Consider the following 23,746-nt stretch of genomic DNA (forward strand, 5'->3'; position numbering starts at 1 on the left):
TGCAGGCACACAAAATGGCGGCGTCTCGCACGTGGCCGTGGTAGCCGAGCCCGCTGTACCAGCGGGCTTTGACATGCAGGCCCTCATGGCGCAGCTACAGGCAGTCATCCGAATGGAGATGGGAGAAATGAGGGCCGATAATCAACAAATGGAAAACAGAATGGGGGAGCAATTAGGAAGCCAAATTGGGGGATTGAGAGATGGGTTAAGTAATATGGAAAATCAAATTGGGGAATTGAGGAATGATATGGGAGACCAAATTGGCGGACTGAGGAATGATATGGGAAGCCAAATTGGGGGCCTAGAGGTCAAATTGGGAGGATTAGGGGGCGAATTGGAGGACGTGAATGGCTAAGCCAAAGAAATTAATGAGGGGTTGGCGAGGGACAAAGCCACGTATGAGGCAAAATAATTGGAGAGGGAGGTTAACTGCAGGTCGAGCGGGAAAGGCACACGGGTATGCGACGAGGTAACGCGACTCGAGGAGTGCAGGTTGAGTGAGCCAGAGCAAGGCGCAGACATGTGGACAGGGGTAGAAATCGCGACCCGGGGTATGGGGAAGCCGGCGACCGCCGAGGTAGAAAAGGAAATTTCATTCGAACCAGCGATTGTCGAGGGAAAGGGAAATGAATTAATTATAATGGAAAAAGAAATAATCGAAATTGAAATAGTGGAGACGGCAGAGATAGGAAGGGAATCGGAGAAAGTAATGGAAATTGTGCAAAGTCTGTATTCGCATTGTGATGCCGTGCTTAACCCCAATAAAGATTTGCAGGTGGTGGAGAAGCGAAGAAGAAGAATCCCCAAGGTGATCCAGGTAGTATATGGGGCGAAGAGATTTTTCGGGAGTGTTTGGCGCGAGAGGATTTTTCGCGCGGTTGGGATCGAGGCGGCACCCGGGCGTTGGTGGAAGGTCCTTGGTGTGCTGCGGTACGAATGGCGCGCATGTAAGGAAAAGGTGTGTGAAGGTGAACGGCGCGCGAGTGCGGATGGCGCCGGAGCGCGAGTGTGTTACAGTGAGTGAGAATGAATGCACGACAGTGTGATTGTGACACGGAGAGTGAGATGGATGGAGAGAGTGTGCGGGAATGCACACTTGAGATGGTGGTGGAGCGCGTGATTGGGTGTGCGATAGGGGATTGCACACCCGTGGGTAGGTGTGCGCTGAGTGGGTATGTGCAAGAGTGCACACCCACGAGTGTTACGGAGGACGTAACGGAGGAGAGGTGTGGAACAGAGGTGTGCGTGATAACAGAGTGCGCGAGGAGAATGGATGCGCGATAGGAATGCCTGGAATGCATGAAGTGTATGGAAGGCGAGAGGACGACTTGGTGTGCGAATGTGAGTGAAAAGGGGGTCGCGTATGCGTGCGAGCATGTAAGGAAAGCATCGACGTTGACCGGGACAGCGTTTAGGCTGACGGATAGCTGACGTGAGCCCTCGGTCCGTGGTGCTCTTTGTGTGCTGCGGGAGCCGGCGGGGAACGGTGTCGCGTCGCTCCTGCTCGGAGCGTCGTGCACGATTCGGGCCGGGCCCCACCCTGCACGGTCGAATCCGCGCTTTGCCAGGCAAAGCGGGCGGCCCGGTTCGAGGGGAGGTAGGAGGGGTCGGAACGGCGCCCCCTTGTGGTGGCGGCGCTCCACCCGGGCAAGGCTGAGCCATCGCGCTTGGCAGCGCAAGGCCTTGCGTAGGGATGGTGCCCTGAGCCTTGGCCCGACAAAACCTCCTCCCCTGAATCGAGTGCCAGACGGACCCAACCGCAGGAGACCAAACCACCCGAATTCATTGATCGGCTTTTTGAAGCCGAGCTGTGATGAAAATGTAATGACGTACCGAGAGACTCAGAGTAGTGACTGGATTAGCGATAGTGATGATGGCAAATGGTATATGGTGTAGAGGGATGGTAGATTTACCATCCCTCACATCGTATCTTGGGGGCAAAGGAGCTATAGTTTTATGGGGTATGGCGGTGAAAACCTAGCCAGGGAGGGCTTGGATAATGTTAGGGTTTAGAAATGACCATAGGTAACGTTAGATATAAGTAGCGACATGATACCTGTAGAGGGGACGTAGGTAGATTAGTTTGGATGATAACGACGAGGGAGTGCTTCGCATAAGGGAAGACGGGGAGCACGAGTTTCAGAAGGGAGTAGTCAGCTTAGATGATGCTATGTGTTTGTGGTGAGGGTGATGAAGTGAGGCAATGCTCGTGAGAGATGTGCGTCATTGCTTTGATTGAGTGAATGGTGCTGGAGGAAAGGAGGGTGCAAGTGCCACCAGGTGTGCAAGTGCCACCAGGTGTGCAAGTGAAGTACAGGTGAATGGAGAATGGTTGCATGGAATGAATGGTCTGGAGTAAATGGAGTATGGAATGGATGGTGTGGAGTGAGTATTGTGGAATATGTGGAGTGGAGTGTATGGTGCGAAAGAGTGAGTTGGGACAGGATGGACCCCTTCACGAGTACCCGGGGAGGGTAGTTTAAAAGTAGGTAGAGGGAGTAGGTAAATTGTGGTTGGATATTGGCATCTGTGGTGCGAGTAGTAGCACAGAATTTTTTTTTTTGGTGCATTAGTTGAGTAAATTTGCTGGGCGTGTGGCCTTTTATTGTGTGTGATTAAATGGGCACTACGCCACTCTTAGTCTGTCGGCCAGGTGAGGCCGCAGGTAGGCTCTGGGAGCCAGTAGAGTTCAATGGGGCCCGAGGATCCGGAGGACGGACCCGGGTAGCCCGACGCCAGAGAGGGCGGTAGGGGGTGAGAGCGCCAGAGGGCCTTCCCCAGGTAGGTTAGGGTAAGGAGCAGGTAAGCTCGGGAGACAACTGCAGTGGCGGAGGTGTGCAGGTGAGCGGACCTGCTGGGAGCACCACACGACCCAGCCCGGAAATTGTGCGAGGGCACAGGGAGTAGAATCGGGGGAGTGAGACTCCAAATTGGTGAGCACCATGGTATGTTCAATGGGAGTTCGGTTCTTAGAACCACATAGTGTAAAATGGCCAATGGTTTTGCAGGGATAGACCCCGGGTAGTGTAAAGTGTGATAAAGTCATTTAGAAGGTAGTTAGGATTGAAAGTCTCTTCGCACCATCCGCATCCACTCACCAAGGTGACAGGACTCCACACCACCGGTTTGTGCAAATGTTTGTTATGTAAGACGCATCATGACGTGGGGGTGACATTGTGCTTGTTATTCCATCTCTTCCCCCTTAGGAGGGATGAGGAATTGATTGATGGCAAATTTGGTTTAGAGGGATTGATGATGAATTTGGATTCGGGGAGATATGGGGAAGACAGGACGTTAGCGACGGATTTGTAAATTGTGTAAATACGGGGTAGGGGCAAGGGTAGATTAGGTGACGGGGGGCAGGGGGGGGGGTGGGGAACATACGGTAGGGACGAGCTTTCTCGGCTCGCTTTCCTGCACACCTCACTTCTGCATTACCTTGTGTTGATGTGTACTCTTGCGCCCTTGCACCCCGCTAACCCTGCTTTGTCTTCCTTCTCCACTCATGGACCGTGGTCTTTGTGTGCCGAGGGGAAAGTGCGCAGGTGTCCGCAGTTGTGTGCCCGCGCCCTCGCTGCTGCCTGCCTGGACCGGTACCCCACTTATGGACCGCACGTTTTGCGGCCTAGCACCATATGGACCACAGGTCTGTGGCCGAGCACCACACTCATGGACCCCACGTTTTGGGGCCTGGCACCTCTGCTGGGGACCGGACATTGTGGCCAGTGAGATCTTGCTTGCGGACCACGGTTGAGGTGGCACCTAAGCCATGCAGGTGGACCACCCTTAGTTGGCCCCTGCTGGCCATAATTTTAAAAAGTGGATGCGTTTTGTGCCTTTTTTATTATTACCAACTAGGTAGCAAGCAAGAAGTCGTCCAGAACCAGCGGCCCAGCAGAGAAGAGAAGACGCCATTTGCTTATTATAAAAATGTATGACTGTGCACCGGATGGTGCTTTTTGTGCATATTGGTGCTTTGGTGATTTTTGCATATTGGTGCCTATTGGTGCTTGTGGTATCGGTGCAGTGCAGAGCATGCCTTTCCTCTTATCAAAACATCTTTTGTTTCCCAAAAAGACAGGTCCTGGGTTCGCGTGTAAATACCAAGTAGTCTTTGTAAATAATGCTCCCCACCGTCAATGTGTAGTTTGAAAATTGTAATTCGGTTATTCTGTGGGCGTGAGTCTGATAGATAGAATGCAACGCAGCAGGCGGGACATACTTAGTTGTTTTAAAAATGTCGCACTCAGGGTGAAAGTCACACTAAGTTAAAGTTCTTTCGGGCCTGGACGGCCCTGGAGGAAATGAGGGTGCTGTGTTGCGGTTTTTAGAACCCTCCACGTTGTAAATATTTGTAATAATCCCTTCTAAATAATCCCCTGTAAATATTCCCATTTTTGTGTAAAGGTCAAAGGTCGCACCCTAGTTAGGTCATATTGCAACACGTAGAACACCATAGGATCTTCTTTAGTTATTTCATTAGTATGTGTTTCAGGTGAGGATCTGTTCCCAATAGTTTGACTCTGCGTTGCATTAATCAAATAACCTAGGCCCCTTCTCAAATTCCCATCCGATTCATTTTGCGGCTTTACCCTCTCCAAATTGTATTACGCGCCTCTGGCAGCCGCAGCCGCCTCAGCGTTCGCTGCCTTTTGGTTGTTCACTGCCAGCCGCCATTAGCCATGCGGCCGAGTTGGAGAAGAAGGGGGAGGGGCGCCAGGAACGAAGGCGTGGCCCCTCAACGCACCATCAAGGGGCGGACCGGTGAGCCCTCACGGCCAATCAGGGCAGAGGCAGCTCACCGATGGGCGTATCCAAAAAGGCAAGCGGCTTAATACGCGATCGGCCAATATAAGCGGCCGCGAGGGACTACTTGAGATGATGAGCCAGGGACAGAGAAGGTGTCGAACATAAAAGAGATGAGCCAGGGAGAGAGAAGGAGTTGAACATCAAGAGACGTGCCCGGGAGAGCCAAGGAGACGAACGAGTAGTGCGCATATATTCCGTACGCAGTGGTACCAGCTTCCCCCCCCCCCCCCCCCCCCCCGCTATATAATTGTCCGGCTGCGTTCAACTGCACGCGGAGCTGTTGCCGGGTTTCGTCTCGAACCCAAAGCGTGGACCGGAGCGCGAGCCTGGAGCGGGACCTCGACGCCTGTGCCATCTGCCGGACCTTCCTTCCCTGCCATCTGCATGAACCTTCTCTTCCTTCCCACCACCACCACCTTTTCGTGTAAGTGTGTTTGTTCTGTCCTGGGAGTGATATATAAGACTGTCCAAGCTTGCCCTATGTCCTTTTATTTCCTTCTTTTGTATATTCTTGCCCCTTACGTTTCCTCTTCATTATTGTATAATAAATCCTATGTTCTTTCTTTACCTGATTTCTTCTCATCCGATCGCTTCCGTCCTGTCCACAATTGAATACCTGTGGCACGATATAGGAACCGCTTAGAATCGGGGTTAGACTGCCGCTAACGGCTCGAGCTTCATCTTGTATTCCATCTTGTCCGTGGCTCGGGCAGGAGTATCGCCCTGCTTCTGAACGGAAGGAGCGCGATATCTTCTAAGGACTCGGACGGCCAGCGTAATAGACAAGGGGATTAACCCCCCCTCGGTAAGGGGAGCGCCGTAACCCAAGATCCGCAACAATATATAAACTGAACTTACTGAGAGCTGACATACCTCCACCAGGATGAACAATTTACGGTTTTTTTTTTCTTTGATAGACCAGATCTCGATTCAGATATGAAACAAAATCTAATCACTTGTTCTTGTTGCCTAACCAACTCATCCACCTAGTTTTGTCATAATCCATCCACAACCTTTTAAAATATCATGCTATATATTGTTTTTGGCCGTATAACTCAATGGTGAAGAATCATTGAAAAAATTATCGAATCCGGATCTGTGTTTGCATATTCAAAATTGAATCAATTCGTCCTTGACACACCCCACCCGTCCACCAAGTTTGTCCGAATCCGTCCATAACTTTTTGAGGTATCGTGCTATATATTGGTTTTAGCCCAATCACTTAGTGATGAAGAATCACGTATAAAATTCTCAGATCCGAATCTGGAATCGGATCTTGACCAAAAATTAAATCAATTTTTTCTTGTCACACACCAAACCTGTCCAACAAGTTTCGTCCGAATCCACCCACAACTTTTTGAGAGACTGAGCATTAGTCTCTCAAAATCACGCTTCACCATTTTATTAACCCTCAGACAGGCAAAACAGACAGGGATGAAAACATAACCTCCGCCCACCTTCGTTGACAGAGGTAATAATGAAAAGTACGCATTGTGAATTTGGAGATTGGTCATTCACGAGAGTCAAAGGGCACACCCGGCACGATGGGAGACATCAGTCCGACCAGTCGACGCGACAATATATATACGTGACAATATAACAGGTATATATAATCAAGCACACAGCCATGCAATCTCCACAGACAAACATTGGCAGTAGAATGGGCCGTACTGAAGAGCTCAGTGACTTTCAACGTGGCACCGTCATAGGATGCCACATTTCCAACAAGTCAGTTCGTCAAATTTCTGCCCTGTTAGAGCTGCCCCGGTCAACTGTAAGTGCTATTATTGTGAAGTGGAAACGTCTAGGAGCAACAACAGCTCAGCTGCGAAGTGGTAGGCCACACAAGCTCACAGAACGGAACCGCCGAGTGCTGAAGCGCATACCTAGCGCGTAAAATCATCTGTCCTCGGTTACAACACTCACTACTGAGTTCCAAACTGCCTCTGTAAGCAACGTCATCACAACAACTGTTCGTTGGGAGCTTCATGAAATGGGTTTCCATGGTCGAGTAGCCGCGCACAAGCCTAAGATCACCATGCGCAATGCCAAGCGTCGGCTGGAGTGGTGTAAAGCTCGCCGGCCGCCATTGGACTCTGGAACAGTTGAAACGCGTTGTCTGGAGTGAAGAATCACGCTTCACCATCTGGCAGTCCGACGGACGAATCTGGGTTTGGCGGATGCCAGGAGAACGCTACTTGCCCAAATGCATAGTGCCAAATGTAAAGTTTGGTGGAGGAGGAATAAAGGTCTGGGTCTGTTTTTCATGGTTCGGACTAGGCCCCTTAGTTCCAGTGAAGGGAAATCTTAACGCTACAGCATATAATGACATTCTAGATGATTCTGTGCTTCCAACTTTGTGGCAACAGTTTGGAGAACGCCCTTTCCTGTTTCAGAATGACAATGGCCCCGTGCACAAAGCGAGGTCCATACAGAAATGGTTTGACGAGATTGGTGTGGAAGAACTTGACTGGCCTGCACAGAGCAATGACCTCAACCCCATCGAACACCTTTGGTATGAACTGGAACGCTGACTGCAAGCCAGGCCTAATCGCCCAACATCAGTGCCCGACTTCACTAATGCTCTTGTGGCTGAATGGAAGCAAATCACGGCAGCATTGTTCTGACATCTAGTGGAAAACCTTTCCAGAAGAGTGGAAGCTGTTATAGAAGCAAAGGGGGGGACCAACTCCATATTAATGCCCATGATTTTGGAATGAGATGTTTGATGGTCGGGTGTCCACATACTTTTGGTCATGTAGTGTATATACGAGGTGTGTTCAAAAAGTATGCGACCTTAATTTGTCGTGCGTAAACAAATGAAGCTAGGGAGGCATTGATTGGTGCACGTATGTAGGCGATCCTAATGCGCAAGCGTGAATTTTTTCCCACCTGCAGAAGCTGTCATTCGACGGCAGACCGCCGATGAGTGAGGAAGTGTAAGTGAGCGCCGTCGGATTTTCGTTTTTGACAAAATGACGGAAAAACTTGAACAACGCTACTGCATCAAATTTTGTGTAAAGCTTGGCGATTCCCAAGTGGAAACGATCCGCAAGATTCAACAGGCCTTCGGGGACGAAGCAATGTGCACCATACAGATAAATGAGTGGTACAACCGCTTCAAAGATGGCCGCACATCAGTGGAGAGTGAAGCACGTTCGGGTAGGCCCTCAACATCCCGAAATGAGATCGTCATTGACCAATTGAGGACCCTGGTGATGCAGGATCGTCGAATCACGATCAGAGAACTTGCAGACGAGGTGGGCGTCAGCATTGGATCCGTTCATTCCATTATAAAGGAAGATTTGGGCTTCAGGAGAATCTCAGCGAAGTTCGTACCAAAGCTGATAACGATTGAGCAGAAGCAACTCCGTTTGGAGATCGCACAGGACATGCTGGAGACTGTGAACAGCGATCCCAGCTTCCTCAACACAGTGATCACTGGCGATGAGTCCTGGGTTTATGGGTACGACCCAGAAACCAAGTTGCAGTCATCACAATGGAAGCATCCAACATCCCCGAGGCAAAAAAAAGCAAGGCAGGTCCGCAGCAATGTCAAAGTCATGCTGACCGTCTTCTTCGACTCCAGTGGCGTGGTTCATCACAAGTACGCACCACACGGCACAACCATCACCAAGGAGTATTACCAAGAGGTTCTGCGTCGCCTTCGTGACGCTGTGCGACGCAAACGGCCGGAACTGTGGGCAGCGGGCAATTGGCAGCTCCATCACGATAACGCACCCGCCCATTCTTCACATTTGATACAGAGTTTCTTGGCCAAACACAACACACCTGTGCTTCGTCAGGCTCCCTACTCTCCTGACATGGCTCTGTGTGACTTCTGGCTTTTCTCCAAGCTGAAAATGCCCCTGAAAGGGACCAGATTTCAGTCCAGAGAAGACATCATGCGGAATGCGACGGACCAGCTGCGCGCCATCCCAAAAGAGGCGTTCCAGCGCTGCTTCCGACAGTGGCAGAACCGTTGGGAGAAGTGTGTGGCAGCCCAAGGGGACTACTTTGAAGGAGATTAGTGTAAGTTTGTTGTATCTGGATACGAGTATTTTTTATGAACAAAGGTCGGATACTTTTTGAACACACCTCGTATATATTGTTACGTTTGTGGGGGTAGATGATGAATCTCATAAGAAAGTTAGGAATGTGTAAGTTTTAATATGGACCGTGTGACGTGAAGAATAAGCCCACCTCGATGTAACTAAGTAGGGAATCTGTGTAGAATAAGATCGTATATGTGTCTCCATATGAGGTGTGGAGCTATGCTAATTAGGTAGGGCTTAAGCATAACCCCCAGTGTGTAATTGCACTGTGATTTTTCCCTTCGTCGTTATTGCATCAAAAAGGGCTGCCATTACAACAACAAACAACATGTATTTTAAGGCCATGTTCCCTGCTAGAGCGGGGGTTAGCCTTGCGGTCCCCATGACAATCTTCTCCATTTTGCCCTATTTTCTGCATCTCTCCTTGTTAACCCCCTTGCCCGCATTTCTTCTTCCACCATCTTTAGCCAAGTCTTTCTCGGTCTTCCCCGTCCTCTACCTCCTTCTACATTAACTTCCATCACTCTTCTCAACCAGTCACTTTCATCCTTCCTCAATACATGACCAAACCATCTCAACCTGTTCCTCTTCAGCAGCATCAATCACAGGCAATATTCCCATCATCTTTCGCAATTCATCATTTGTCTTCCTCTCTCTCAACGATACTCCGCACATCCATCGAACCATTCCAACCAACCAGCAAATTCAACCAATTTACTGCCATTACAACAACCCTAATTGCTGACAGAATGACCAGACATGCCGATCGGCAAAGGAACCTCGCCCAGCCGAACATTCCCAAAGGACGACGAGACTCCGCCCCCTGACGACTTGTAACAAAGAGGTACGTGACTGGTTAAGAAGCCATGGAGTGATTGAGTAGCGCTGGGTGATTGGACAGAGTGTGATGTCAGCGTGGAACATTCGAGAGCTACGAGAGCAAGAAGACAGTCTCGCCATTTTTGGTCTATCTCTCTTGTCCTGAGTTTGTTTGCAGGCGGCCGCATCTCTCTACCTCCTTCCTCTTGTTTTGTCTTGGTCACGCTGGAAAATGGCTGAGGTTGTGCTACGTCCTTTCGTGAAGCGTTGGATAGTAACGGAGGAAGAGGAAGCCGTCCCATTGATCTCTTTGTCTTGGTGCCTTGGTGGAAGGCGCACGTGGGTCGTGCTGGTACGTTTTTGGTCGCGCGTGTGCTTGTGAGGAGGAGGAATACGGCGGCGGTTTGTAGAGCTCTTGGCGTGTTGGTCGGAAGGAGACAAAAGCGAAAGGGGGACTGGCCACACAAAATCACCTCACGTTCGTGGCGATTTGAAGAGGAGCTTCGTGCCATCTGGCAATTTTCCAGCGTGCGGCTGCGGTACACTTTGTGCTGCCGGCTTCATTTGACGCCTTCACTTGAACAATAACGCTAAGTGCTAGCACTATAAACACCATTTTATTTTCATTATCTTTTCCCCGGTCTGTATTTTGCTTCAGAGTGGAGGGGTCCCTCATTTAGGAATTGTAGTTTACCCCATTGCGAACGGTCGTGAGTCCTGCTCTCCTCCCCCTTCTCGGTTTTTGGTCTGGTGATAATGGTTGTGCCAGCATCTTCTCCTCATTGCCCTGTTCGTCTGGCGTCTGGGCATTGAGAGCGAACATTCCCTCTTGTGCCTCTCATTCCAAAAGTGATAGTGCACGGGGAGGATTCATCGCGAGCAGCCGTGTTCCGGCATCGGGCTGGTGGTCGTGAGGCTGAAGAGCTGCCATTTTTTCACCAAGCATGAACGACGAGCTGCGCAACAACTCCTGTTCGTTTCGAGCGCGAGGCCTGGAGTGAAGGGACGCACAGTGAGGCCTGTTTCGCGCCAACGAGCGCAAGGCCGCAAATGACACGGATAATTTTTACGACCCCTGACGAGACCCCATCAGCAATCAGAGTTAAGTGCACTCAATAACCACACATTTATTTTCAGTTATCCTTCCCTTTCGTCTGTTTTCAAGCCTGTTCGTGGGGACGTCCCGTTTAGGAATTTAATTGACCGTGTTTCATTTTGTATTGCCGGCATCTCTTTGAATAAAGCCGGCATTTTTGTACATTTAAAAACCGTTTTCGTGTGAGTTATTTTCCGCAGGTTTGAGGACTGCCGGTGGGATCCGTTCAGGTAAGTGCTCTCCAGCATCCTCATCCTCCTCCCCCCCCCCCCCCCCCACCCTCACCTCCCTGCCCCCCGTGTGTATTAACTCCGCCACATTTGATGAACGCCTTGGAGTAACAGCCTGTTGAGCTATTCGTTCTTTGGAAAGATTTTAATCGACAGGAACACGACAATATTTAATTTATACATACAATGATACGAGTCGCCACCAGCCGTCATCGCGATCGCAGTTCGATTTTACATTCTGGATTAATTGCGATAAAAACGGCCGGCGTTTTCCCAAGGATTTTATTATTTTTCCTTATTCCTTATCACCTTGCTTAATTACTATTTAATTTATATACACGCGTGACACGAGCTGCCACCTGTCACCATCTCCAAACCTGCCGCCATCAAGTGAGCTTACGTCAATCATTATGGCTCCCACCCAGATCATTATGATCATTATGGCTCCCATCGTCAATCATCATCACCCAAACCTCCAGCAACCACCTCACAATAAGATAAGTTATTTTGCAATAACACAGTACTATTATGATACTAACACTTATTTTAATGTATATTTAATAATGCTGCACCATCCCATACAAAAAAACATGCAAAAAAAGCAAGAAAGTCTGTATTTGGGTTAGTTTTTTGGGAGCCTGGAACATATCCCCAATTTCCCCATGCGCTTAATGATTCCGCCAACACGAGGTTCCTCCTCCAGAACATATCCCCCGCATTGGAGGAAGTTTACTGTATGTATGTATGTATGTATGTATGTATGTATGTATGTATGTGTATATATATATATATATATATATATATATATATATATATATATATATATATATATATATATATATATATATATATATACATATACACCTGTGCAGCGTCTGTCCTCTCCTGTCTTGTCTTGTGTTGTGTTGTCTTGTGACTGAACTACTTTCTCAAACATTTGTGAAATCGTACCAAACTTCTGGTATGCACATATCTCTCCCGTCGGTATGTCCTAAGGGTATTGTTTTTGAAAAACTTCCAATTGTTTTTTTGGGGGGAATTTTTTTTGGAATTTTTTTTTTTCAACTTCAATTGTTTATAAAATGTGATATCACGTATATTACAAATACATTTGTGCAAAATAATTGTTTGAATTATGATTGGTTTAAACCATGACAAGACGGCAACTCGGGTAGTCATTTATCTATATATCTACACATCTGGGCAGTGTCTGTGTTGTCACTTAACGACTTCCTCAAACTTTTGTTTCCGTGGTTGTGAAGTGTTTTTAATAACGTTGTGGTGGTTTTGAATCACGTGGTGGTGAGGTATTTTGAATTATGTGGTGGTGAGGTGTTTTTAAATCACATGGTGGTGAGGTGATTCTAAATCACATGGTGGTGAGGTGATTCTAAATCACATGGTGGTGAGGTGTTTTGATTTACGTGGTGGTGAGGTATTTATAATTACGTGGTGGTGAGGTGTTTTGAATTACGTGGTGGTGAGGTGTTTTGAATTACTTGGTGGTGAGGTGTTTTTAAATGACGTGGTGGTGAGGTGTTTTTGATTTTGTGGCTGTGAGGTGTTTTTTTTAACGTGTTTTATGGCTGTGAGGTGTTTTTAATTTTGTGGTGGTGAGTTGTTTTTATTACGTGTTTTATGGCTGTGAGGTGTTTTTATTACGTGTTTTATGGCTGTGAGGTGTTTTTACTACGTGTTTTATGGCTGTGAGGTGTTTTTATTACGTGTTTTTTGGCTGTGAGTTGTTTTTATTACGTGTTTTATGGCTGAGGTGTTTTTAATTTTGTGGTGGTGTGTTTTTATTATGTGTTTTATGGCTGCGAGGTGTTTTTATTACGTGTTTTATGGCTGTGAGGTGTTTTTAATTTTGTGGTGGTGAGGTGTTTTTATTACGTGTTTTATGGCTGTGAGGTGTTTTTATTACGTGTTTGATGGCTGTGAGGTGTTTTTACTTTCGTGGTGGTGAGATGTTTTTAGTTTTGTGGTGGTGAGGTGTTTTTATGACGTGGTTTATGGCTGTGAGGTGTTTTAAATTACTTGGTGGTGAGGTATTTTGAATTACTTGGCGGTGAGGTATTTTGAATTACGTGGTGGTGAGGTGTTTTGAATTACGTGGTGGTGAGGTGTAATCGTCCCAAACTTCCAGTCTGCACCTACCCCTCCCCTATGTGTGTGCTGAGGGGTTCTTTCTTGAAAAAAAAAAACATTCAACCTAAATCTTCAACCTAAATTGCCTATAAAAATGTAATATTACAAACACAACAAATACATTTCTGCAAAGTAATTGTTTGTATTATGATTGGTGAAAATCATGACAACACAGCAACTCAGGTACAGTCATTAGCCTCAGTCAAAATAAGCCCGTTCCTCAGTATCGACGCGCCAAGCCAAGCTAGTATATATATATTAAATAAAAGCTAGTATAAAAGCCAAGCTGGCTAGTATAAAAATATATTTCCAGGTTCTGGTCAGCGCGCGCATCGATTTTGACCCTGCGCGTCAACAATTTTTTTTTCAGATTTGGTATCGACGTTCGCGCACGGTCCTCTCCTACAAAACTGCGTTTAGTTTGTCCAAATCCGACCAGCCGTTCCAAAGATATGAGTCGTTTTGTGTGCCGTGACGTCATGAATCCAATGGGGAAGTTGCATGTGACGTCATCGTTAGTCACGTGACCGCTTGGGTGGCAAAACATTGCTTCTGCCACCATACGTAATGGCGGCAATTTGAAACTCGTCTCACATATAAATTGCCCCCTACACGATGGTAAAAACTTGTTGTGCTGTCGGATGTACAGCCCGATTTCATAAGGGATCGGGCTTGTCATTCTACCGTTTTCCGGACGACACAACGCTAAAACGGATTCATAGCTCCCTTGACTGCAGCTCTCAGGTGAGAATATGGCTCATGAGGTTGTTACCTTCGCTTGCGAAGTGAAAAGCAGGTTACGGTTAGAAAAGCAGGTTAGAAAAGCAAAAGCAAATTTGGTTACGTACATGTGGAGTGCGTATGGAGTACTTGTGGAGTGCGTGTGGCGTACGTGTGGCATACTTGTGGAGTGTGTGTGGCGTACATGTGGAGTGTGTGTGGCGTACTTGTGGAGTGTGTGTGGCGTGTGTGTGGCGTACTTGTGGAGTGTGTGTGGCGAGTGTGTGTGGCGTACTTGTGGTGTGTGTGTGGCGTACTTGTGGAGTGTGTGTGGCGTACGTGTGGCGTACTTGTGGAGTGTGTGTGGCGTACTTGTGGAGTGTGTGTGGCGTACGTGTGGAGTGTGTGTGGCGTACGTGTGGTGTACATGTGGAGTGCGTATGGCGTCCGTGTGGCGTACTTGTGGTGTACGTGTGGAGTACGTGTGGAGTGTGTGTGGCGTATGTGTGGTGTACTGTGGAGTGTGTGTGGCGTACTTGTGGAGTGTGTGTGGCATACATGTGGAGTGTGTGTGGCGTACGTGTGGAGTGTGTGTGGCGTACGTGTGACGTACGTGTGGCGTACTTGTGGCGTAGTTGTGGCGTACGTGTGGAGTGTGTGTGGCATACGTGTGGCGTACGTGTGGCGTACTTGTGGCGTACGTGTGGCGTACGTGTGGCGTACTTGTGGAGTGTGTGTGGACTGTGGAGTGTGTGTGGTGTACTTGTGGGTCCACACGGGTCCACAGGCAGATGACACAGCCTCAGTTTCTCGCCATTCGCGAAAACGCCTCAACGGGCAAGTTACGGGTGTAAACTGATAGGTCCGTCTGATAAAACGACAGCTTTCCCGCCATGTTGTTTATGCCACCGAATATGGCGGCCGGAACTGGTTGCCATGGACGACGCTCACGCGATGCAAGGCCTCTATCGGCTGGATATTGTCATTTATTGAAACGAAGACGTTCTTTGCCGGGTTCTTGTTAAGCAACCAGAAGGCCTAGAGAACTGTGGGTGGTCTCGTTAGTTAGGCCTGTATCCTATCTCGTTTGTCATGAAGTTGTAAGTGTCTGTGATAATCTGGTGGACTGGGAGAAGAGATCGTGGGAGACCATCGGCCTGTTAGACCACTTGCGCATGCGCAGTGTTGACGCGATCGACGCATTGGAATGTTTAACGGCGAGGAGCTCTCGAGAACGAAATGGCAGTCTATAATATGCTTGAAGAACTTAATGATTTTCAGAATAAATACATTTTAAAATAACTTAAGCTTGTGTTCATTATTTACAAAAAAAAGGCCTACAAGTCCCATTGGCTGTCTTTAATTTCTCTCTGGACGGCGCCACGGCAGATGAGGAGGACCGCAAGGCATGAGGACACACAAAAAACCTCTATATGTGCAATCCATGCTTTTCAAAAAAGAAAAAAGAAAAAAAAAACCGCATCGCCACATCAATTCTGGAACTTTGGTCTGACCAGAGACCAGCAATATATATTTTTTGGCCTATATATACATGTGTGTATTTAGCAAGTACAACTTACAATACCATGCAGTGTTGAAGACTGATGTTCAGTTTGGACGTTGTCCACCTCAAATATTAGCTCCAAAATCATCCGGCAAACCTCCATCTGTAGCCAAGGTGAGCCTATGCTCTTTACAAACCTCCCGATGGCCAAGGTTGTCAAATCTGTTCAAAACGAGTAAAAAAAAAGAAGAAAAAAAGATCAAAGGTCAAAGTAATGGAAATGCCATGAGTTTGTGGTTTCAAGGTAATGCCATGAGTGTGCGGTTGAGAATAGCATTCCATAACTTTAAATACCACACTCCAGGTGGCAGCTTCTACAGGACCAAGAGAGCAGATCTAGCTGCACTCTCATTTCTTATTATGTAGATCCAAATGAGGACACATGCCAGAACAATGCAGTATTACAGTGTTACAATTACACAGGAACACACGATGATATCAAGCAGTCAACAAACCCTGAAAATAAGTTTAATGTCAATCCTGTTAAAAAGGTTTTTGCTTTAAAGGATGAATTTAAGTGAACATGTCAGGGTGAAAGGCACACAAAATGTTTTTCAAGAATGACATAATCTGGACAAAGAAAAAGAAAAAGCGTAATAACATGTGATGCAATGAACTTCTGAGAAGTGGCCGAGCTATAAAAGTGATTGATGGTCATTCGGCTAATCCAAAGTACACAAGTATACCAGTGCAGAAAAAAGTGCAAATTCATAAAAAACCAGCTGGGACTATCTGATCATGACTGAAATTTTCACATTGCATCCTTCACTAATGCAACATCAACCAGCAAATACTTCAACACATTTCCTCGTTAATTCCATGTCTTTCCATTGGGGGGATCATGTGTAATATGAAATGCATGTGATGCAAATATAATTGCACAGCCAATCAAGGATAAAATTAATCTGCCTCTATAAAAATTACTGAGGAAGACACAATTGTCAGAATTGTCACCCCTCATCATTACCATGTCTTGTCAACCCCATTAACCCAATCTAACCCTTTTACTTGCAGGTTACTTCTCTTGTTTTTTTTCTTTTTACACTCTAACTCAAAACAAACACAAACACACAAACACACACACACACACACACACACACACACACACACACACACACACACACACACACACACACACACACACAAACACACACACACAACCATAATATTTCAAAAGGTTGTGGATGGATTCTGACAAAACTTTGTGGATAAATTGGATAGGTGTCAATAACAAGGTGATTAGATTTATGGTTCAGGTCTGGATCCAGGTCCGGCCTATCAGTGGTATACAAAATGTAAACTGTTCAGCATGGTAGAGTTATGCATTCTATCGAGTGCCGTTCTCGTTTCTTTTTATGTTTGTCCAGACAACGTGAAACTTTGTATTTTACTACTATCAAGTAGGAGGGTTCTGCTAGGTTTTGTAGGGTTAATGGGAGAAGAAAAGATTGTGGGTAAGGATGGGGTGGTGAACAGCTTTGTTCATTTCCTTGCTTGTTGTGTCCAAATGTTACCCCGCTGTCCCACTGTCAGTTCATACCCTCCATCACCTCGCTCTTCCATGAGCCTTGAACGTGTTAATAACAATGACAAAGAAAACATGCATTTCCCCACATATGAAATGAATAATTATCATATCTACGAATCCTCAATTTTTAATTTAAGTGTTGCTTCCTTTAAGTGCAGATATAGTAGAAGTGGAAATTCTACAATATGCAATACCACCAAACACAAATCAAATGAAAAACAGAAGATTGGAAAATGGGCATCACCTGAAGACAAAACAGCCAAGAAGTAGGCAAAATTTCTCAGGAATGTCGATTGAACTCCAGAGATTTTGTTCCAGAGAAATAAAAACTCAACGATGACACTCAACATATCTCCAAGGCATTCAGAGATGACGACGTTCATTGCCTGCATCAGTGCACACGAAAGATAGCATGTGACAACATAACTGAAATATTTCCATAATCTCATCTTGTCACTCATTTAATATCACGAAAACACATATATTCCTACCTCAACACAAAACATTGGGAAAAAGATCAGCATTGAATATTTTTTTTTATTTTGCAAACTGCAAAACATGATGGGAGAGCAAAACTTTCCTTTTTCTCTTTTCCTGTTTGTCAGGAGAACGTAAATCTCATTATTGCATTACTATCAAGTAAGAGGGCTGTGCGGGGTTCGGTATGGTTAATGAGTGAGGAGTTAACGAGTGCAGAAAAGCATGTGGGTAAGGATGGGGAATGACATTAAATGACACTATGACGAGTGTATTGCCTTCACAACTCACCGTAACGTTGTCTTGTGTTGTTCTGAACTGCTCCACAAGCTGTTGCCCTAACCATTCAATGCCCGAACATGTCAAAGTGGCAATGCCACTGTTGGTGTAAAACAACTTTTCCAGAACAAACGGTCCCAAAGTTGTGGAGTCTGACAACGATTCTTCGGTGTTCCTGCAAGATATGTATTTTTCATTCTGAACTAAATGAGGTTCCGATCTGATGCATCAAAATTTTTTTTGTATTATGGAGAATTCATTTTAAAAATAAAGATGTGGTATAAATAATGGATGGCAAAGGAAAGTGCTTTCTTGCTAGAGTCACACTCACCTTATGTTTATGAAGAACAGTTCGAATTCAAACAAAGCGATGAAACATGACAGCAGTTTGATGTAAACTTCCTTTAGTTGCGACTTTTCTGGACACTCTGTGACATCAGTGAAAGACATTCTGCAACAAAATTGGATGATGAACTGGAACAGCACTCGGGAGAGCACATGCCTCCGGCAGGCTAAAAAGTTTACGTTTTGTATCCCACAGATAGGCCGGATCTGGATTCGGACCTGAAGCAAAATCTAATCCGATTGTTGTGGTCACCCACCAAACTCATCCTCCAAGTTTCGTAAAAATATGTGCACAACATTTTGAGATATCATGCTATATATCGTTTTGGTGGATCAGACTCGGCAACGGTTGCTAGAGTGAGATGTGCATGGAAGAAGTTTCGGGAACTGAGTGGCGTGCTGATGATGAGGGGAGTGTCGTTGAAGCTGAAGGGAAAGGTGTATGCTGCATGTGTGAGAAGTGTTATGATTTATGGGATTGAGACATGGGTAATGAACGTAGAGCAGCAACGAAGGTTGGAAAGGGTGGAAATGCGAATGGTTCGGTGGATGTGCAGAGTATCGTTGAGAGCGAGGAAGACAAATTATGAATTGCGAAAGATGATGGGAATAGAGCCTGTGATTGATGCTGTGAAGAGGAACAGGTTGAGATGGTTTGGTCATGTGTTGAGGAAGGATGAAAGTGACTGGTTGAGAAGAGTGATGGAAATGAATGTAGAAGGAAGTAGAGGACGGGGAAGACCGAGAAAGACTTGGCTAAAGATGGTGGAAAAAGAAATGCGGGCAAGGGGTTTAACAAGGAGAGATGCAGAAAATAGGGCAAAATGGAGAAGATTGTCATGGGGACTGCAAGGCTAACCCCCGCTCTAGTAGGGAAAATGGCCATTAAAATGCATGTTGTTGTTGTTGTATGCTATATATCGTTTTGGCTCCATCTCTAAATGGTGAAGAATCACTTCAAAATTATCTTCTTCAAGAGAATCTTTAAGAGAATCGAATCAATTAGTACTTGTCATACAAACAACAAGTCCACCAAGTTTCGTCTATATCCATCAATAACGTTTTGAGATATTCTGCTCACAGACAAACAGGAGTGAAAACATAAACTTCGTCCACCTTCAGTGGTGCAGGTAATTAACAAGACTCCCAGAAAAAGAAATGTGATGAAAAAAATGAATGAATGATCGTTTTAAGGCCATTTTTCCCCGCTAGAGCGGGGGTTAGCCTTGCGGGCCCCATGACAATCATGGTTCCCTGTTAAAGGCAATGTTTTTATGGCCGGATGCCCTTCCTGAGGCTAACACTTAGTTGCCTCTTACGATGCGCAGGGATATGGTGTACCTATTCTAAATTGGGGTACACACAGGGATCATTCATACCAGCAAGCTGGTACTCAATTTGCCGACCTCGGAAGGATGACAGGCTGAGTCAACCCCCCTGGCGTTAATTCAGCGATCGACCGGGATTCGAACCGAGGATCCTAGGATCCCAAGCCTGCGCCCTAACCGCTAAGCCAACACCAGGCTAAGAAAATGAAATGTGATAAAGAAAATAAAAAAGTGGAATGTGTCTTACTTGACTGCTTTCTTCAAAAGATTCCAGCCATCGTTGTCATGATCACAACCTTGCTTGTAGAAAAGAACATTCATGTAATAATCAGCCATGTCTTTTGCACTTCCTGGGGGGAATGCAGTGAGCAACCTTTGGAACATATCGGCAAACTGAGACATCATGAGCACGTCACATTTCTGGAAGATAGAAAAATATAAGAAACCATATTAATACCCAATCATTTTGTTTTGAAAACATCGTCATTCATCAATCACTCACAAAAGGATAACATCAAGTCATTAAAATGTTAGTTTACTTCAAATATGGAGCCATCCATTTTTTGGAATGTAAAAGGAAAGTGTGTGTGTGTGTGTGTGTGTGTGTGTGTGTGTGTGTGTGTATGCATGTGTGTGTGTGTGTGTATGTGTGTGTGTGTGTGTTTGTGTGTGCATGTGTGTGTGTGTGTGCGTGCGTGCGCGTGTATGTATGGGTGTGTGTGTGTTTATGTGTGTATGTCTGTGTGTTTGCATGTGTGTATGTGTGTGTGTTTGTATGTGTGTATCTGTATGTATATGTATGTGTTTGTATGTTTGTGTTTGTGCATGTATGTGCGTGTGTGTGTGTGTGTGTGTGTGTGTGTGTGTGTGTGTGTGTGTGTGCGTGCGTATATGTATGTGCATGTGTTTGTGTGTAGGTGTGTATGTGCATGTGCATGTGTGTGTGTGTGTGTGTGTGTGTGTGTACATGTACGTGTGTGTGCAGTTTGTATGTGCACACACATACATACACATGCACAATCTACGATATAAGAGAGATGTCTGTCAGTCTGTCTGTGTGTCACCATTTTTCTCAGAGATGGCTGAACGGATCTTCTTCAAACTTTCAGAGGTTCATCAGTGACTGCTTGGGAGTGTTTAAGGCAATAGATATTTAAAAAAATAAAAAATAAAAAAACGATTAAAGGGGCATCAAAAAACCGCAGTATCAAAAAAAGGGGGGGGGGGTGGGTGGTTGGAATAATTGCTTTCCAACTTGCTCCTCCCTCCCCTCATACCTGCCCCCGACCCCCCCCCCCCCCCCGACCCCCCCACCTCCCCACCAACTTTCCCACCTCAGATGAGAAATAAATACAAATCCCTGAACCCTACAATACAAAGTGCTGGCTTACTCGCAGGATGTGCTGCAAAATATTGTGCATCAGCATCTCTGGAGGACGCAATTTCACACAAATATTAGAGCGAACATCACTCAAGGCCTGAGTAAAGTATTCACAATCAATCTTGTTTTGTACCCTTTTCACTGCAGACTGCGTCATTTTTCGGACCTGAATCCGCAAAAAAAACAACATAAAAAGAAGGTATTGCATGCAGAAAACCAGATTTGAAAATAAACAGCATACATATGAAGACCGGATTGTAAGGGAATGTTAATCAATGGCGTACCTGACGACACTCTCTTGTCCGGCTGAAACCGCAGGCAAGCGTACAAGAGCGATGGTACAAACTGCACATAAACTGAGCACAGTGAAAATGAGTAGTAAATTAGAGGTGTCGATGACAACCGGGGGTAATGATCGATCATTCAGGTGTAAGCATGCACTGAAGCGTGCTTACCTGCTTGCTGCTAATAAAATTGCTTAACCTTTCTAAACGCTTGTTCAGCGGTACAGTGGGCACATTGTTCATTCCCTCAGTGTCCTCCCTGCAAGAACGAAACTTCTTGATTGGAACGCAGGGAAGACCATCAGTCAGTGGCTCCTCTTGTATCTAAACAGACAGGCAAAGCTTGGTTGCAGGTGTTTTACAAGATCTGGGCCAAAACGACGCTTTTAAGTCATTTAATGACTAATGCACTGAAACTGTGGACCATTGATTGTTGAAACAATAGACAAACCACAGTTCCATAATCGAGTGAGTGTTCTGGTTGCATCAGTGGAAAAAAAACGTGGTATTTCATTGATATTCGTAAGGGAGAATATCAAAACTCTACGACGTGTACCAACAGACACATGTGACCACCGTGACCCAATATGATTGGAAGCAAGCCAAAAGACAACAAAATCATAAAATCAATCGGTTGTGCCACACACAGAATAAGTTCAGGAAAACAAGCACGATGCGCTCAAGGATATTAACTATGAACAATTCCAAGGCATCGACATGCATATTTGATGAAGATAAAGTACACTGAGTATTCATAAACAACAATACACACCTCGCAGCATGTTTGCTGCTCAAAGCTTCCCAAAGCACTTCCTGTGGATAACAAATCATTGGCAGCCTCTTCGGGGTTCCGGTCTCTGCTCGTGGCTCTTGCAAGAACGCCCGCACCGTTTGCTCGGAGGCTTTTATCCGGGGACAGAATGGGGCCCTGGAGAGAAGAGTAATTATGCATCGGGTGCGGGCCCATACGCACAGCTTTCAGAGTGTGTAAAGGAGCCTGTATGGGTCCCTGAGAGCAGCATTAGGGGCTATTATTGAGTAAAGCAATCCTGTAATCATTGCGATAAATGACCAAATATCCATTAGTGGTCAGTGGAGAGCCCTCAGTACAACTTTCAACTCGTTAGGCTACAACTCTTGCATTCACAATAGGACTGTGTGACAGAGAATCCCACTGGTGCGCACCACCGTGGATTAATGTGTTGACGCCGAGAATCTGTGGGCTATCCTGGTGCATTTCCTAGGTGTGCACATTGAGAAGGCAAATATAACAACATTGGCTCTCATAAACCAATAACATGCAAAGATGCGACCAGGTGATTTGTTTTGCTGTCCGTTAGGCCCCAGTCACACATAGGCGGATTTTTCGGCGACTACTGGCGATTTCGGGCGGTCAAATATGGTCAGGCGGCAGTATGGCGACTGCAGGCGGCCACGTTGCGACGACGCCCCGAGTGGGATGGCGACTGTTGAAGATTGACGACGACTGCATTGCGGATGCACGGCGGCAGCGTGGCGACAGTCTGGCGGCTAGATTACGACCGATGGCGGATCGCGGCGACTGCATTGTGGCCGGGTGGCGGTTTACTCCGACGTCCGCAAGACTGCAATAAGACCGCCGGCGATTGGAGACGATTCACACAACTTTTTAAATCTTTATTTCTCTATTTTACATTTCACTTTATTCATTTCAATGATGTATGACATGAAGCATAAAGATGTTTGATGTACAATAAGAAAGTTAATAAAGATGTATCATTGTAATGTAATAATCAAACTTTTCTGCAGGGAGAGAGAATGGAAATAAAGTCCAACAAATTATTTCCACTGGTCCCAAGTCCCATAAATAAAGTTTCCAAAGGACCAAAGTCCCAAAAATAAAGTTCCCAAAAGTCCTAAGTCCAAACAATAAAGCCATATCCTTGTCGGCACCACAGGACCTCACTCCACGGAGACCCTCACACCATCCTGTCTTGCCATGGAATCGTGGTATGTCGTAATGCAGTCGCCAGGCAGTCGTATCTCTGTCGCCAATGGCCGTAACTCGGCCGCCAGTAGTCCTACTGCTGTCGTCATCAGTCTCCCATAGCCGCAGGGGAGACGTGGCAGTTCTTCTGCAGTCGATATGCAGCCGCAACAGTGTCGGCCCGTAGTCGGGAAGATGCCGCAGGAAGGCCGTATGGCATTCGCATCTCTGCCGTGCTAGCTGGTGGGGCGATGCTGGGGGGATTGCGGAAGACTATGGGCGACTGGGTTGCGGCCGCTTTACGGTCTTATTACGGATACCGACGACAGCATGGCGGTTCCATCACGACAGCATGGCGGCTCTTTTTTGAGGACGACTGAGCGCGCCGTTTTTAAACATTTTAAAAAATATTTGGCCCCTTTGTGGCTCTTGCCGACTGCAGCCGACCTGGGGAGGATAACCACGACAACAGAAGACCGTCCATTACGGTTTCATTACGATTGTCGGCGGGTGGTGGCGATTTTTCCAGTCGCCAGTAGTCGCCGACATCCGCCTATGTGTGACTTAGGCTTTAAGTGCAGTCTCTTTATCTTGACTAAGTGGACTAATTATAAAAAATTCAACCAAAAATAGATTGAAAAACGAGACATAATTTGCTTTCGCCACATCGACTTATATGCCTCTGCCCACATTAAGTCTGCTTACTCTAACTTTGAC

General features: G+C 46.3%; 1 protein-coding gene across 4 annotated transcripts in view; it reads right to left on the minus strand.

The window, feature by feature from the left end:
- SLF1 (SMC5/6 complex localization factor 1) overlaps positions 1-23,746 on the minus strand; it is a 168,011-nt gene that overhangs the window by 34,517 nt on the left and 109,748 nt on the right. For all 4 annotated transcript variants that reach the window (XR_010985242.2, XM_068122487.2, XM_068122488.2 and 1 more), the window contains 9 exons: positions 21,836-21,991; positions 21,235-21,387; positions 21,064-21,135; positions 20,790-20,945; positions 19,646-19,818; positions 18,057-18,176; positions 17,738-17,900; positions 17,214-17,355; positions 15,458-15,603 (listed from right to left, as the gene is read on the minus strand). Coding sequence is in view for 3 of the 4 variants with exons in the window: in XM_068122487.2 (XP_067978588.1) it covers positions 15,458-15,603; positions 17,214-17,355; positions 17,738-17,900; positions 18,057-18,176; positions 19,646-19,818; positions 20,790-20,945; positions 21,064-21,135; positions 21,235-21,387; positions 21,836-21,991 (1,281 nt within the window). In the remaining variant the exon portion in view is untranslated. The remainder of the gene's footprint in view (positions 1-15,457; positions 15,604-17,213; positions 17,356-17,737; positions 17,901-18,056; positions 18,177-19,645; positions 19,819-20,789; positions 20,946-21,063; positions 21,136-21,234; positions 21,388-21,835; positions 21,992-23,746) is intronic.

Source organism: Myxine glutinosa, chromosome 7 (genome assembly GCF_964187855.1).
Source record: "Myxine glutinosa chromosome 7, kmMyxGlut1.1, whole genome shotgun sequence".
NCBI lineage: Eukaryota > Metazoa > Chordata > Myxini > Myxiniformes > Myxinidae > Myxine > Myxine glutinosa.